The sequence below is a fragment of the Vicia villosa genome, unplaced genomic scaffold, assembly GCF_029867415.1.
Source record: "Vicia villosa cultivar HV-30 ecotype Madison, WI unplaced genomic scaffold, Vvil1.0 ctg.000236F_1_1_1, whole genome shotgun sequence".
NCBI classification, from domain to species: domain Eukaryota; kingdom Viridiplantae; phylum Streptophyta; class Magnoliopsida; order Fabales; family Fabaceae; genus Vicia; species Vicia villosa.
Genome location: NW_026705089.1, coordinates 129,786 through 144,253, shown reverse-complemented (window position 1 = coordinate 144,253; position 14,468 = coordinate 129,786). Strand labels below are relative to the sequence as shown.

Genomic DNA, 14,468 nt, shown 5'->3' with positions numbered 1-14,468 from the left:
ATTATTTTCGTAGATATACTGTTATTATATATTGATGAACATTACGAATGTTAAATATCAGTTAATGAACAAATTAAAACATGTTACTTACTTCCTGAAGAATTACCGGACCCTGCATCATCTTCACTGTCATCTTGGAAAAGTTCTTTGATATTGGAAACTGGATGTGGTGTATGGCTTGAAGATGCAATGGCACCATGCATAAACTCATTATCAAATCTCCTTCCCAGGTTAACTCCTAAATTGTTAATGTTCCTGAGAGAAACAACTCTTGGGCGTTTTTTTTGTTAAAGAACTTGGCAATGTATTCAAAGCTGATTTACTATGAGTTTTCTGCAAGCTATTTTGATGAGATATGCTGGAACTTGGGATATTTGGAGAAATAGAAGATAGTAGAAATCTGATATGTGAAGATATAGTACCAGTGGGTGGTTGAGCTTGTTTTGCATTACCTTTGTTGATTACCGCCAGTCTCTTTGCTATTTTAGCTCTAAGCACACGTTTTCTATGCTGTCTAGCATCAAATGATCTTTTTCTTCTTAGAATATTTTTAAAATGGTCATGCTCAACACTTTATTGTTTATCCATGTTATTTTAGACAAAAGCTATCATCATTATGCAAGCTATGGCTGAATATGGAGCCAAGCAGCAAATATATGGGAAAAAAATTCCCTCCAAACTTTTTAAGTGTCGTATACGATAATTGATGCATATGAAAGGTATTATTATAATAAATATTGTATGCAGTTCAAAAATATTGTGAAGTAATCAATAAATGTACTAAACCATTAATTTCCATGTAATGATAATGATGTAAAACGTGCAGAGGCAAGAAGATGACAATCTTTGCATTGGTAAATGACAACATGTATAAATAAGCTACTATAACAATTGCTACTGATATTAGGTTAAGCAGGTATGATGGTTGACATCATGCTGGTGCAATATTCAAGAGTCATATTAAAAAGCAAACTATTTGTAAGGTCACTAATATTAATTTTATCATGAATGGTGTTTGAAATTAGTATAAGTTAGTATTAAATATTCATATCAATTTTAAAATGTTGGTAAGGGGATTATTATTAGCTTTAGAAAACATGGTTTTTGAAAAAATAAAGAGACTTATTTCAACACCAATTTTGGTTTATCGATGCAAAATCTTGTAAGTAGAAATCTCAAAAAGATGCAGAATCTTGAATGTTATTTTTTTAAAATTTTGATGGTTGAAATTTTAATAGTGAAATATTAAATGGGTTATCAAACACCTATTATATGTAAGGTCATTAGCATGTGTAGAATATAATTGTCTTCCCTAAAGAACATTAACCATTATAAATGAAGAAAAACGTTTTACTACATTTAACTAACTGTAAGAATGATACAGTAAAATATGGTTTATTAAAACAATTAAACTGCAAGTAAGAAGAAATATACTATACAATAATTTATTCAAACTTTTATTTTGCTTGATGGTTGAAATTCTATTCGGGCAATAATATATGGAGTATTAAACACACATGGCAGTTAGGCTATTAGCATTGCTAGATGAAAAGAGTAGATTACCAAAAAGTAACAGTACCCATAATTTATGGCAAAAACCAAGTCATATATGATAGAAAATGCATAGTAAACAACTCGTGTCTCTTGTTCAATAAAAGTAAAATAACAGGAAACTAATAACAGGAAACTAATAATAATGTTTAGATAAAACTGGTTCATAGGAGTCTTCAAGCATTTGATTCAATCTTCACTTTCTTTGATGGTCTTGTTCCTGAAAGTTGAGTAGCTCCATAAGGTTGACATTCCGAATCTTCAACATCAAGAGTAATCGGACTTCCTTTAGACGGCGTACTGGTCACAACTTTATCAGGATCATTTTCTCCATATGCAGACAAAGACTCCTTGTATACAATTAAAAAAACAGTAAGTATTAAGAAAATGAAGTAATTTACATTTTATTTTTCAAGAGAAATTAACATACAATGGAATCATCGACACAATCAACGACTGGGTTTTGGGTTAAAGGTATGCTATCACCCTGCAGATCAGAGAATGAGATCAAGATTAAGATACAAATATTCATAAAAGTCTTATGTATATGTTCACAAAAAATGCCCTACCTCATTAGTAATATAATCTTTCTCAATTTCCTTGACAAATTCTTCATCATATGAAAGTTTCCAAACATATGCTTGGCCAAATGTTGGTTGAACTTTAGCCCTGAACGCCATTTTTTTACCAAGCTTGTCAAGTTCATCGGGATATATCATAGGGTCGTCTTCATCTTCCTAAACATTGAATTTAATGTAAGTATAACTCTTAATACAAAAACTATTAAAATAGATAATGAATTATACTATACCTCCACCATTGCTTTATAAATACTATCAACAGACTTTCCAAGAGTGTCGGTACAGTCAGTATCCCAAAACACAAAGCGAAATTTTGATTCACCATCAATTACATAGATGTCAACTCGATACCTTTTAGAAAAATGAATAACATCAAAAATATAAGAACATTTACAATATTGAAGAATGCCAAATGAATTAAATTGGTGTACAATTGAAAAATATAACCTTGGTATGGCATGTTCAACATTTTGTCCACAAGAACATTTGTATGGATTGTTCACAGCAGATGCCTTTAAAGAACATTTGGTACATCCATAATAAAACCAACCATGTTTTGAGACAAAAAAATTTTGAGTTGTTCCAACAGTAACACATAATACGTCCTAAAATACAATAAGTTAAAGATTATTATATGCAACAGTCTCACATAACATCGTCTATATAAAACAATATTGAGTTGACTTCTGGAAATTTTCCATAACCATTTACCTGTTTGACCTTGCAGAGCTCACTCAGAGAAACACATTTGGCCTTATGGACGAAACTTCCAATTGGGGTGAATTGAGAGGCACCAGACCAAAGAATTCCGTCCATAAGGCCAAATGTAATCTGGAATTGAGAGGCACCAGACCAAAGAGACAAATTTTTTGGATTTCTACCATGATGAAAAAAACAGTGGTGCTATTGTAATTGTACTAACTTATGCATTGATAAAGGGTCTCTCCAGACTCATATAATCAAGCATGCATATCTTCTCCTAAACAAGGACCTTTGAATTAGGGTTTTGCTTTTCATCAGGGATATGGAACTTCCAAGGCCTCAAGTGGGATTTATGATATCTCATATGAATCATAGTATCCTCATACCAAGTTTCAAGTCTCACAACACGAAATTGCTCAATCAAATGCCCAAATGATCAACAATTGACTATGCTAAGTTAAAAGTCAACTATGGTCAACTTATAGTCAAAACTCCTGATTTTTGGTTAACATCCACATTTTAAGGTGATATTCATCATTTGATCAAGGGTTGATCATGATACATCAAGAGAAGTTCAGAAATCAACAAAACTCATAGTTTCTAAATTAGGGTTTTGTAGGTGAAAGTCAACTGAACTTTGACTGGGCATAACTCTCACACGGTTCATCATAAATTGTCCAACCAAAGCTCATTCTCAAGGAAATTCAATTATCTACAACCTTGATGTTGGGCCCAAGATCAAGAAATGCATCATTTGAGAGATATGAGCTAAAACATTACAGGTTCTTTTGAAAGTCAATCAAAAGTCATCTTTTTCAAATGGAGCATATATGAACATGGAAGACTCAGTTGAGATGAAACAAAAAGGGTCATTTAGAGGACACTATAATCTTTATAAAATAATCAAAAACACCTTCATAAGGTTAAAATTGAGAGGGATACACATTGCTAAAGTTGAGCAATTTTTGAGAAAGTGCATGAAGCCAATATTAAGCTATCTTGGATTTTTTTCAGATGGGCCTTAATGCTTGAACTATCCACGTGATAATAAGCTCAAGAGAGTTCTATTGGTCAAATATGATTATTTTTGTGATATTATTTTATTCATATTTGATTTTTGTTCAATTAATTTCAAATAAAAATCAAGTAAAATCCTAAAATAATTATATAATGATCATTCTCTTTTTATTAACCAAAATCAAATCCAAACATGATCCAATGGCCAAAAATGCATGAGAAATATGCATGAAATAGCATGAAGCTCAAATTATAAAGATTTGATAAAAAAAACATACCAAATTTTCTCATAATCAATGGTTGATTCCTTCCAATTCTACTGACCTAATTTCAATCCTCCATATATATATATACAACTCATTCAGACCATGAAGCCACGAACCCTAACCTCTCAAGCGCCTCTAAATTTCCAAAAAATCTCTAATGAAGCAAAATTTCATTTTCCTAGTTGTAGTTGTTATCAAGCTAAACAAATGCTTCTTATTTCTTCCTAAGACGACAAAGAGTAAGACCGAGCCCTCAACCACGCCCCATAATGCACAAAACGAATGCTTTATGTTCATCATGTTCTACATGTTAATCTTTTTCGTTTTTTATTATTTATTGTCTTTCAATGCAAACTAATGCTACTAACATGTTACTGATGGTGTTTATAAGGGATTTGAGTAATTAGGTTGAAGCTTCAGAGTCTACATCTTAAAAATCCATGGCTAGGGCGTGGAGTTTTGGTGTTTTGTTTTGCATGATCTAGGCCACCACGGACCAAAACGAGGGCACCATTAGACTCATAACACTCCAATTAGTAGATTTGGGCAGTTGAATTTTGCGTTTGAATCGTTTTTGCAGGTTTTGGATTTTTGCAGTATTAGCTGCGATTTCTTCGTGGCTAAATCGTAGCAAAATAGAATCTGTTTCGTAGCTAATTCATGTGCAGGTTTGGGTGAAGAAGACGATGGCGCCAGCAGTGTGTGAAACGATATGAGTGGCTGGTCAAAGGGTTAGACTTTCCAGACCACTTCTAATTGGCTGGTTAAAAGGAAGCGGGACTCACGCGCTGATTTATTCTTTTAATTAACGTTTTTGTTTCTGGTTTTTTATTTAGGAATTGTTTGTGAGTCCAATAACACCAAAGGTGTGCAGTCTATATGGCAGTAGTGTGTGTTGGTAACCAACAAAACGCTAGTTTGAACCCCACGCATGATGCTTTTATTTTATTAAATTGTATGTTATGGTTTGCCTATAGATTCAATGATATCCCCTCACGCAGGACTATGGTTCTCCCTCGCCCATCAGCCAACAGATCCATATCAAGCTAGATCAGAAGGCTCAGAAGCGCATGCCCATCGTGGTCCATCATAAAGCTAACATACTGGACCGCGCGCCCTAATTTCACCCTTCCTCCTTATTTTATTTCTCTTCATACTTTTATTCTTTTTATTATTTAATTAACCATTAATTATTTAGTTAATCATTAATAATTAATTAGGTTTAGGTAATGGATAATTAGGATTAATTCTAATTGGATTTAGTTAATTGATTAAATTGACTTAGACATTTAATTAATTAGATAATTATTTAATTAGGCTTTTTTTTAATTTAGCTATAATTAGTTTTAGTTGATTTAATTAATTTTTACATAAATTTAGTTAATTAATTTAGACAATTAGGTTAAGCTAATTAAGGTTCTAACCAACTTCAAAAATCAAACGTTGTTTTACTGACTTTCTCGATCTTCTTGATCCCCCTCTCAAATCCTTAATGATTGTCGCATGTTTGTTTATCTATTTGTTAAACTATTTCATTTGCCTTTAAATTCTAGAAATCGATGTATAGGTCACATGGTTTTTTTGTAATAGCGTAGTTTTAATTTTTGCTCTTTACTTTCCGCACCATATAACTGCGATATACTTGTTAGATGTATGGCTAATAGGATTGTATGATAAGATTAAAATCAACCGTCAGATCACTAACATCAAGATTAAATATCTTAACATAACACGTGATTGCTGCACACACTCACCTATAGGGTTTCCCCTCTTTTGTTGCCTTCGATCAAATAGTCAAGTCCCTTCGAGCGTAGGGATACCTTAGCCTATGCTGCCTTTGATTCAAAATCACCATGTCCCGCCGATTTAAAGATCATAGTCCCTTCGATGTCGCCTTCGGTATAAATGATCTTGTCCCTCGATTAAATGGTGATCATCCCTTTGAATGATAAGGTATCTCTACTGGTTGCCTATATGACTATTCATATCTCATAGGACTTTCTATCCTCTTTATGATATGGATAGCCCCCGTGACGATTCGATGTCCCACAAATTCAATGTATAGGACTACCTACCCTCAAATGGTATGGATAGTACTATCGCTCAAGGAAAGTCTTTAGAATAGGAAAAACCTTACGAATTTAGGGTAGGTAACTCTTAAGTGCTTGCTTATAACAAATCAACCAATGCTTTTCACACCCTATTTTTTAACATTGTCTTTTTAGACATTCTCAAAATAAAAACTGTTTTTCTAAACACACACGACACTTTTTAAACATTTCAAACAAACAAGTGAGCTAAGCAATTAAGAGCCCATGGATAACCATGGATGCAAAGGATGCTTACACGTTCCCTTTGCATAACCTACCCCCGAACTCAAGTCTTTTAAAAAAGGTCTTTCCTGTTCTTTTATACCTTTCCTAATTGGATAAACTAAAAGTCGGTGGCGACTCTTGCTCACCGCAACATTTTGTTTGTGAAATAAATTAAAAGTCGGTTCTCCTACCGAGTTACATCAAGTCTTTAACATTGAGGGAAACAAAATACTTTTTTTCAGAGTTGTTATACTGAAAATTGTTGATCTCTTGAACAACACCAATAATATCTACAAAACATAGTGAAAAAATCAAGTTTTGTAATATAATAGATTTGAGTAAGAAGAAAATAAAAAGCATAATCTATTTACCTTCAAGTCGGTTAAGTTGACATTTGCCTGCAAGTATATCAGAAAAGTCTTAGAAATAGTAACTTTTCGGAGGAAGGTTCTGAATATCAACTTCCTTCACAGTCGTACCACCAATAAACACAAACTTCTTGTCATGATCACAAAGCTTCCACTGGAAACATTATCATAAATAGTTCCATTGTTGACTATGCAAGTCATGTTTCCATGTATTCATTCTTTCCATTTCGGTGTATGGTCAGCACGAATCAAAACTTGTATCCTATCACCCTGATGATAACAAACAACTACAATATCATAACTGAGAAATATACTATCATACTGTTTACCCAGAAATATGGTAAACAATCGCTAGTTTCCTTTTTAAAGGTTACTTTTGCGGAATCAACTAGAATATTCCAGGACTAATTGCTTTTTGTTTCGTTTGTATGAATTAAACTCGTATTGCGTGCAGCAGTAAAGTAACATAAATGAACATACTGAAAATCAAGACTATAAATTATAGTAAATGCAGTAAATGTATACTGAAAACAATGCATAAGACAAATGATTGTATAAACTTAAATTGATACGCATACATACATTCCAAAGTAGCACTCGTTACTCATTTTTGCACAGAGATTTGAGTTTTACTTGTGTTCTGTAGAAAATGCGGACCCCTTCCCCTATTCCTAAACTTGCTTAAATAGTAAAAATATGACAACTGCTATTAACGGTCGACTAATCACTAGCTAACGCGTGTCCACGACATGCAAAATCTTTGTTTATGAGAGTTCCACGCGTCCCTCAAAAACTGCTGAAAACTGTCATCCTCAACTTCTGGTGTCTTCCGAACCCAACCTAAAACTTGGCAGAAACGCCTAAGTTTTGTGCACACTTTAGTCGGACGCTAATGACATTTGTGGCCTTTTTTAGTCGAACGACTTCGACTTGACCAGAATTCTTTAGTCGAGCTGCCTTAACTCAAGATATAAATGTCTTGTGCTTCTATCAAGGACCAATTACCAATTCGTTTGCAAGTCGAAAACTCAGGGTAACAAATTGCCCCCCAAACGGCTTCTTTCGACTGTTATTGCAAAAAGGAGAAAGATGGCGTTTTGTTTTCTTTTAGGTTTCGACTTCCCCAGCCCCTTTAACGCCATGATTAAATTACGCATTCCCAGGCACTAATTATTACCTAAATACTAGGTAGTGGGCTATTAACTGCTCCCCACTTTCTTGTACCAGTTTTCAAGACGTTTGACATGACTCTTGATTCACCAACTTCCTTCTTCACGTTTCCTCTTGCTGACGTCACTATATATCCCTTATATATAGGCTTCTTGTTTCTCTTTTCCTTTTTACACTTTCTGTTCTTTAAAGCATTTTCAAACGTTTCTTCTTCTTTAAACCCTAACATTCCTCCCCTTTCCAAACTTTAACAATGTCTGCTAACGCCACAAATACCACTATTTATGAGACAGGCTCTAACCCTTTGGGAGCCTTTATTTCTCGTGAAGAGGAAGAAAAAAGGTTAGATTTCGTTCCTCAACCAAGAGCCACAGAGGCTAAAGCCATTATCTAGCGGAATCAGATGTTGATTCCTTTCCAAATCACTGATAAGCTAATGGCTTTCTCAGGGCCTCTTCCAGATCCTCTTTCTCACCCAGAAAAGGTTAGCAAGTTCTTTCCCGCATTTCAAACTACAATGCCTGTATCGTTTGATAAACAACGTCCCCTCGACCTGAAATTCATGGATCCCTCAGTGAGGGTGTTTCGTTCAACTCCTGCACCTGGCAACAAAGATTATTTAGCTTGGCTTAACAAGGTTCAAGCGAAGAAACAACAACGATGGGAAGAATTGGGCATTTTCGACGCTATCCAATTATCCAGAAATGGTCATAGGGTTTGTCCCCCTATGTTGCTTGCTTCATTGTTTTTCTGGGAAGGTTCGACTAACACCTTCCATTTCCCTTGTGGTATGATGACTCCCACTCTTTTCGACGTGGCTGCCATCATAGGGCTTTCGCCTTTGGGTGAAATCTTCGACCCAACTCTCTCAACAGGAATGACTTTCAACTTCGACAATGCTACTATTACCAAATATATGCAAGATCACCATGACAAGTCTACAGTCGAAGTTTTTGACGAAGAACATGTTGCCTTCCTCACCTATTGGCTCTCGTACTTCTTATTTTGTCCAGGGTATGTTCAAATAGCCAAAGCTTACATACCCATGGCTATTCAGATCCATGAAGGTCGAAGAATTTCTTTAGGTAAACTTTTACTTGCCTATCTTTATCATACTTTAGGTATAGCGTCTCTAAGAATAAAACGCCTTCATGAAACTCCAAAACAACTAGCTCTATCAGGTCCTTACTGGCTTTTACAACATTGGTTAAATGCCACCTTCGATTCACATATTGGTTTTACTGTTTCTAGATCCATTCTAGAAGTCATGTATGATCGACAGGTTGAGGGCATCAAACTTGCCCTACAAACTCCTCAAGATGAGTCAAACAGACCTAACCTTCTTAAATATGTTAAAGTATTTTCTGAATGCAAAACATTCATAGCTTCTATGGCTCCTTTTTCTAGTCGGTGCTTTGGGCCAAGTTGGTTTAAAGCCATTTTTCCTGGGAATACTCCAACCCTTCGAGCTCAATTGAATGTCATTTGGGCTGCCTTTTTGACTCCAACACTTCTGTCACATCGCATTGAGTCGACTGGAAAGTGCTACGGGTTCGTGAGCTATCAACCAAATCTGGTCTCACGACAATTTGGCTTGAGCCAAATGTTACCCAAAAGCCTGTACACCCATGAGACTGACATATGTTGGTCTGGTCGACCCTTCACCTCTCGTCAACACCTCGACTGTCTAAAATTCCACAATAAACAGTGTCTAGAACACCCCACCTTTACTTTCCAGAACTCTTACTTTACCACTAAAGAATTCAGTGAGTGGTGGTCTGAGTATTACCAACTATACGATGAAGATTCTTTTATCAAAAAATTGAACACTGCGTTCGACGCGCTGGAAGATCAACTCACTATAAGTAAGTATCTCCATATTTAATGTCAATTATTTCAATTATTTATTGCAATCTGCAATGTTCTAACTTTAATTTTAGACCTTTCAGGACCTGGTCCTGCTAATCAGGTCGAAGCACCTGTTGCCAAGCCCAGTCGAAAACGTCCCAGCACGTCGAACACCACCACAACCAGAAAAAACAAAACTGTGAGAAAGGTATCACTCGACCTCTATTTCTTATCAGTGTTCATTACATCTAAGCATCCATTAACTGTTTATTCTTCCTTTAGTTAATAGTTCCTGAGGATTCAGACGAAACTACTTCTCCGCCGAGGCAAGAAGGCGAAATTTTCTCACGACCTCCTCTTCCGACTCCAACAAAAAAGCAAAAGATTATCAAAAAGATTCCTAAGGTTGCTGTTCACACACAAGCAACCCCAACAGCAATCCCTTCTTCATCTCAAATTCCTTCTGAGGTAGAACTTAGTATTATTTTCTAGTGCACTTCTTCCAAAGGCTATATTCTAATATGTTTCTTCTAAACAGAGTGCACCAACTGTTGACCCTACCCAGGAAAAGATTGTCGAGACTACTGAAAAGATTGTTGAAGCTGCTGAACAGACTGTTGAGGTTGCTGAAAAGATTGTCGAGGCTTCTCCTGGTTCTAGCCTTTTTAGCCCTCAAAGGACTGGCGCTTTTGGAAGTGCTACTGATTCGACTAATACTTCCAGTCGAACTGGCCCACAAGACAATCCTATCATCAGCCAAAGTCAACCTGTGGCTGAAAATGTTGAAACTATTAACTCCATTTCTCAACAAGAGCCTAATGCTATTTCTCAATCAAAACAACAAATTGCTGTTGATGACAATAACTCTAACAGTTCTCTCAGTCAAGAAGAAATCTTGAACTTGAAGAAAACAAACCCTCTAGAAGCTCTTATTCGACTTCAAAAACTTAGGGCAGATTCTCCTGATATTCCTGATAACACCGCTCAATCAGTTGATCCTGAAAATGAGATCGATGCTTCCCTTGTAAACGCTATCTGCCAGCTTCGAGCTCATTTGAATGAACCTGAATTTCTTATTGTTCTTGAAAGCTCTAATCATCTTGGTGGAGAGATTTGAAAGTTGCTGGATTTGCTTGTTAAGGCTCCTCTCCCAGCTGTTGTTGCTCAATTCTTCTTCAATTTTGAAGCATATTTCGACCAACTCTGGAGGGATCTTATCACTAAGAAAAACGTGAATCATCAAGCAAAGAACAAAGAACTTGAAATGAACAGGGAGTGGGATGCCAGTGCAGCTTCAACTAAAAAGGTCGAAGAGTTTCAAGAAAAAACTTTAAAATTTTCTGACAAGGAGGGGAAAATCAACAGCAAAATTGCTGATTATAAGGCCCGGCCAGATCGATGCTCTCAACCAGAAAATTCAAGATCTTGAACAGGAAAAAGTTACTTTGGCTCAGACTGAGAAAATTCCTTCACCTGAAACTATTAATCAAGAAATTTTGAAAGGTCTTGGTCATGGCGAATGGGCTCTCAAATTGAAAGGCAACATTCGACAACTCAGACAAGGATTGTCTCGAATTGACTCTAAGATTGACTTTGAGTCTGCCAAGCTAGCTTATTTCAGAAATAACTTTCCTTCCTTGTAATTTTGTATTCATCAGCCTTGTAATGAATATTTTTGTAATGACTGGCCACGTTTGTGGCCATTTTTAATCTAATATTTTGGTTCTATTCTATTATGCGAATTTCTTGAAGTATAGGTTTATATTTTTTCAAATATTTACCATTTATCTTCAAGATTCGACCATCTGAATTTAACTCTTCGATCTCGTATTCGTTGTTTGAAAATACTTGCAGAATTTTAAACGGTCCTTCCCAACTTGGGGACCATTTTCCCAATACTTTATTTCTTTGATCCATGGGTAGAATAACCTTCCACACATAGTCATTTACCATGAACGTTTTTCCTTTTACTTTTTTGTTATAAGCCTTCGCCACCTTTTGCTTTTGTTTAATCAATCTATCTAACGCTATCAATCGTTCTTCGTCTAACTCCACTAATTCATCTAACTTCATACTCCAATACTCACTTGTCGAAAGGTCGTTTTGTCGTTGAATTCTAGCCGACTGTAGATGAATTTCTGCAGGCAAGACAACATCATGCCCAAAAGTTAAACGAAATGGGGTAGTATTTATTGCTTCTTTTGGCGAAGTTCGACAAGCCCAAAGGATTTGGTAGAGTGTTTGATGCCAGTTTCTTTGCTTCTTCCCTACATGCTTTTTTATCAAGTTTATAATAACTTTATTAGCTGCTTCAACTTGACCATTAGCTTGAGCATAATAAGGGGTTGATGTTAACAGCTTAAATCCTGTCTCTGCTGCAAAAGCCTGCATCTTTCGACCAATAAACACTGATCCTTGATCAGTGGTAATAGTTTCTGGAATCCCATATCTGTAAATAATATGTTTCTGTATGAAACTAATCACCGCTTCTTGATCAGCATTAACTAACGGAATTGCCTCTATCCATTTAGTAAAATAATCTATTCCTACTAAAATAAACTTTTGTTGTTTAGACGATGCAGGTTTAATTTCTCCTATTAAATCCAAAGCCCATCCTCTAAAAGGCCAAGGCTTAACAATAGTATGTAACTCACTAGCCGGAACATGTTGAATACCTGAAAATTTCTGGCACTCTTGACACCCTTTTGCGTACTCAATGCAATCTTTCAACATTGTTGGCCAATATAAACCTTGTCTAAACAATAACCACTTCATTTTATAGCCTGACTGATGGGCTCCACAAGCACCACTATGGACCTCTGACACAGCCAGATATGCTTCGGCTTCACTTAAGCATTTTAACAATACACCTTCAGTCGTTTTCTTGTATAACTCGTTTCCCAATATCACATAATTTAAAGCTCTGTATTTAATTTTTCGATCAGTTCCTCTGACTGGATTATTTAAGTATTGGACTAATGAGTTTCTCCAATCAGAATCTGCCATGTTGTCGATGGCAAAAATTTCCACAATATTCAAATTCCCATTTTCATTAATTTTGTCTTCTACACCCCCCAGTTTTGGTATCGAAAATTTTCCTATCTTATCCAACGCATCATGAGTTTCTTTCTCTTTGACTTCGATCATCTTTTCTAATTTATCTTTGGGAACTTTATATCCTGAAGCAATTTGTGCCAATTTATTGGCAACATAGTTATCAGACCTTGGCACATGCATGATCTCGACATAATCAAATTTTTCCAACAAGTGTACCACCATAGCGTAATAAACTATTAAATTTTCTTTGATGCACTTATACTCTTTTTTAATTTGTCGAATAACAAGCTCAGAATCGCCTCGGATTTCGACTCGCATTGCCCCCAAGTTTACTAGAGCTTTTAAACCAGTTATCAAGGCTTCGTATTTGACTTCGTTATTAGAACACGCGCCCTGCATTCTATAGTGGAATTTGGTTGGAATTCCTTGAGGAGAAATAATTAAAACTCCTATGCCTGATCCATTTTTATGACTGGAACCATCAAAAAACAACTTCCAATTCATTTGGTCGACTAGGTTTTCTGATAAATTAACCAGCCCATGTTCGACTATAAAATCAGCCACGATTTGACCTCTCATAGCTTTTAAAGGCACATATGTTAAGGAAAATTCAGTTAACGCCAAGGCCCATTTACCAATTCGACTATGTAAAATTGGTTTAGACAACATATGCTTGATAACATCATAATGAGACGACACATACACATCAACAGGCTTTATATATTGCTTAAGTTTATTACATGAGAAGTACAAACATAGACATAATTTTTCAATATCATTATACCTAGTCTCAGCATCTACTAAGGTTCGACTTAGATAATATATAGCTCTTTCAATGCCATTATCATCCTCTTGGGCTAACATACTCCCAATTGTCGAACCAAATGCAGCTATATACAACTTCATACTCTTTGTCCTATTTGGGGGTAACAAAATAGGAGGCTTGGTTAAATATGCCTTTATTTGGTCGAATGCCTGTTGATGTTCTTGCTCCCATTTGAATTGATCTTGATTCTTGAGCTTCACTAGTGGTGAAAATATCTTCGTTTTACCACTTAGATTTGAAATAAATCTTCTCAAGAAATTAATTTTTCCCAACAATGACTGGAGTTGTTTCTTTGTCTCTGGCGCTTTCAGCTCCAAGATTGCTTTCGTCTTATTTTGGTTTATCTCAATACCTTTCTTGTGGACTACGAAACCTAGGAAATCCCCTGCATATACACCAAAAGCACATTTTAAAGGATTCATTTTAAACCGTATTTCCTCATTCTTTCAAAGGACAGTCGAAGATGGTCTAAATGACCATTCTCAGAATTAGATTTTATCACAATATCATCAATATAAACCTGCATAAATTTATCAATAAAATCATGAAACATAGAATTCATAGCTCTTTGGTATGTTGCCCCAACATTTTTTAAACCAAAAGGCATTACGACCCATTCATAAGTACCTAAAGCACCCGGGCATCGAAACACCGTCTTAGGCACATCTTCTTCAGCTATAAAAATTTGGTTATAGCCTGAATAACCATATAATAAACTAAGGTATTCAAATCCCGCTGCGGAATCGACCAGCATCTCAGCTACAGGC

The 14,468-nt window shown here is 35.6% G+C and overlaps 2 protein-coding genes across 2 annotated transcripts; both read right to left on the bottom strand.

Annotated features, from left to right (window-relative positions):
- Positions 1-1,727: 1,727 nt before the first annotated feature.
- LOC131625758 (uncharacterized) lies at positions 1,728-7,001 on the bottom strand. The gene is made up of 9 exons (XM_058896595.1): positions 6,929-7,001; positions 6,804-6,830; positions 6,632-6,722; positions 2,844-3,009; positions 2,580-2,737; positions 2,363-2,483; positions 2,121-2,288; positions 1,982-2,038; positions 1,728-1,901 (listed from the first exon to the last, which is right to left on the bottom strand). The coding sequence occupies exons 1-9, from the start codon at positions 6,999-7,001 to the stop codon at positions 1,728-1,730; spliced, it is 1,035 nt and encodes a 344-aa protein (XP_058752578.1).
- A 4,056-nt stretch (positions 7,002-11,057) lies between these two features.
- LOC131625757 (uncharacterized) lies at positions 11,058-13,097 on the bottom strand. The gene is made up of 2 exons (XM_058896594.1): positions 12,569-13,097; positions 11,058-11,116 (listed from the first exon to the last, which is right to left on the bottom strand). The coding sequence occupies exons 1-2, from the start codon at positions 13,095-13,097 to the stop codon at positions 11,058-11,060; spliced, it is 588 nt and encodes a 195-aa protein (XP_058752577.1).
- Between the last annotated feature and the right edge of the window lie 1,371 nt (positions 13,098-14,468).

Excerpts from the sequence above, each read along its gene's own strand:
- LOC131625757 (XM_058896594.1), bottom strand. The coding sequence starts at position 13,097 with ATGGTGGTACACTTGTTGGAAAAATTTGATTATGTCGAGATCATGCAT. Across the intron at positions 11,117-12,568 it reads GTGGTTATTGTTTAGACAAG|TTGAAGCTGCACTGGCATCC; the intron begins GTTTATATTGGC and ends CGACCTTTTTAG.
- LOC131625758 (XM_058896595.1), bottom strand. The coding sequence starts at position 7,001 with ATGACTTGCATAGTCAACAATGGAACTATTTATGATAATGTTTCCAGT. Across the intron at positions 6,723-6,803 it reads TCAACTTAACCGACTTGAAG|ATATTATTGGTGTTGTTCAA; the intron begins GTAAATAGATTA and ends TATGTTTTGTAG. Across the intron at positions 3,010-6,631 it reads CTCAATGTTAAAGACTTGAT|AAATCCAAAAAATTTGTCTC; the intron begins GTAACTCGGTAG and ends TCATCATGGTAG.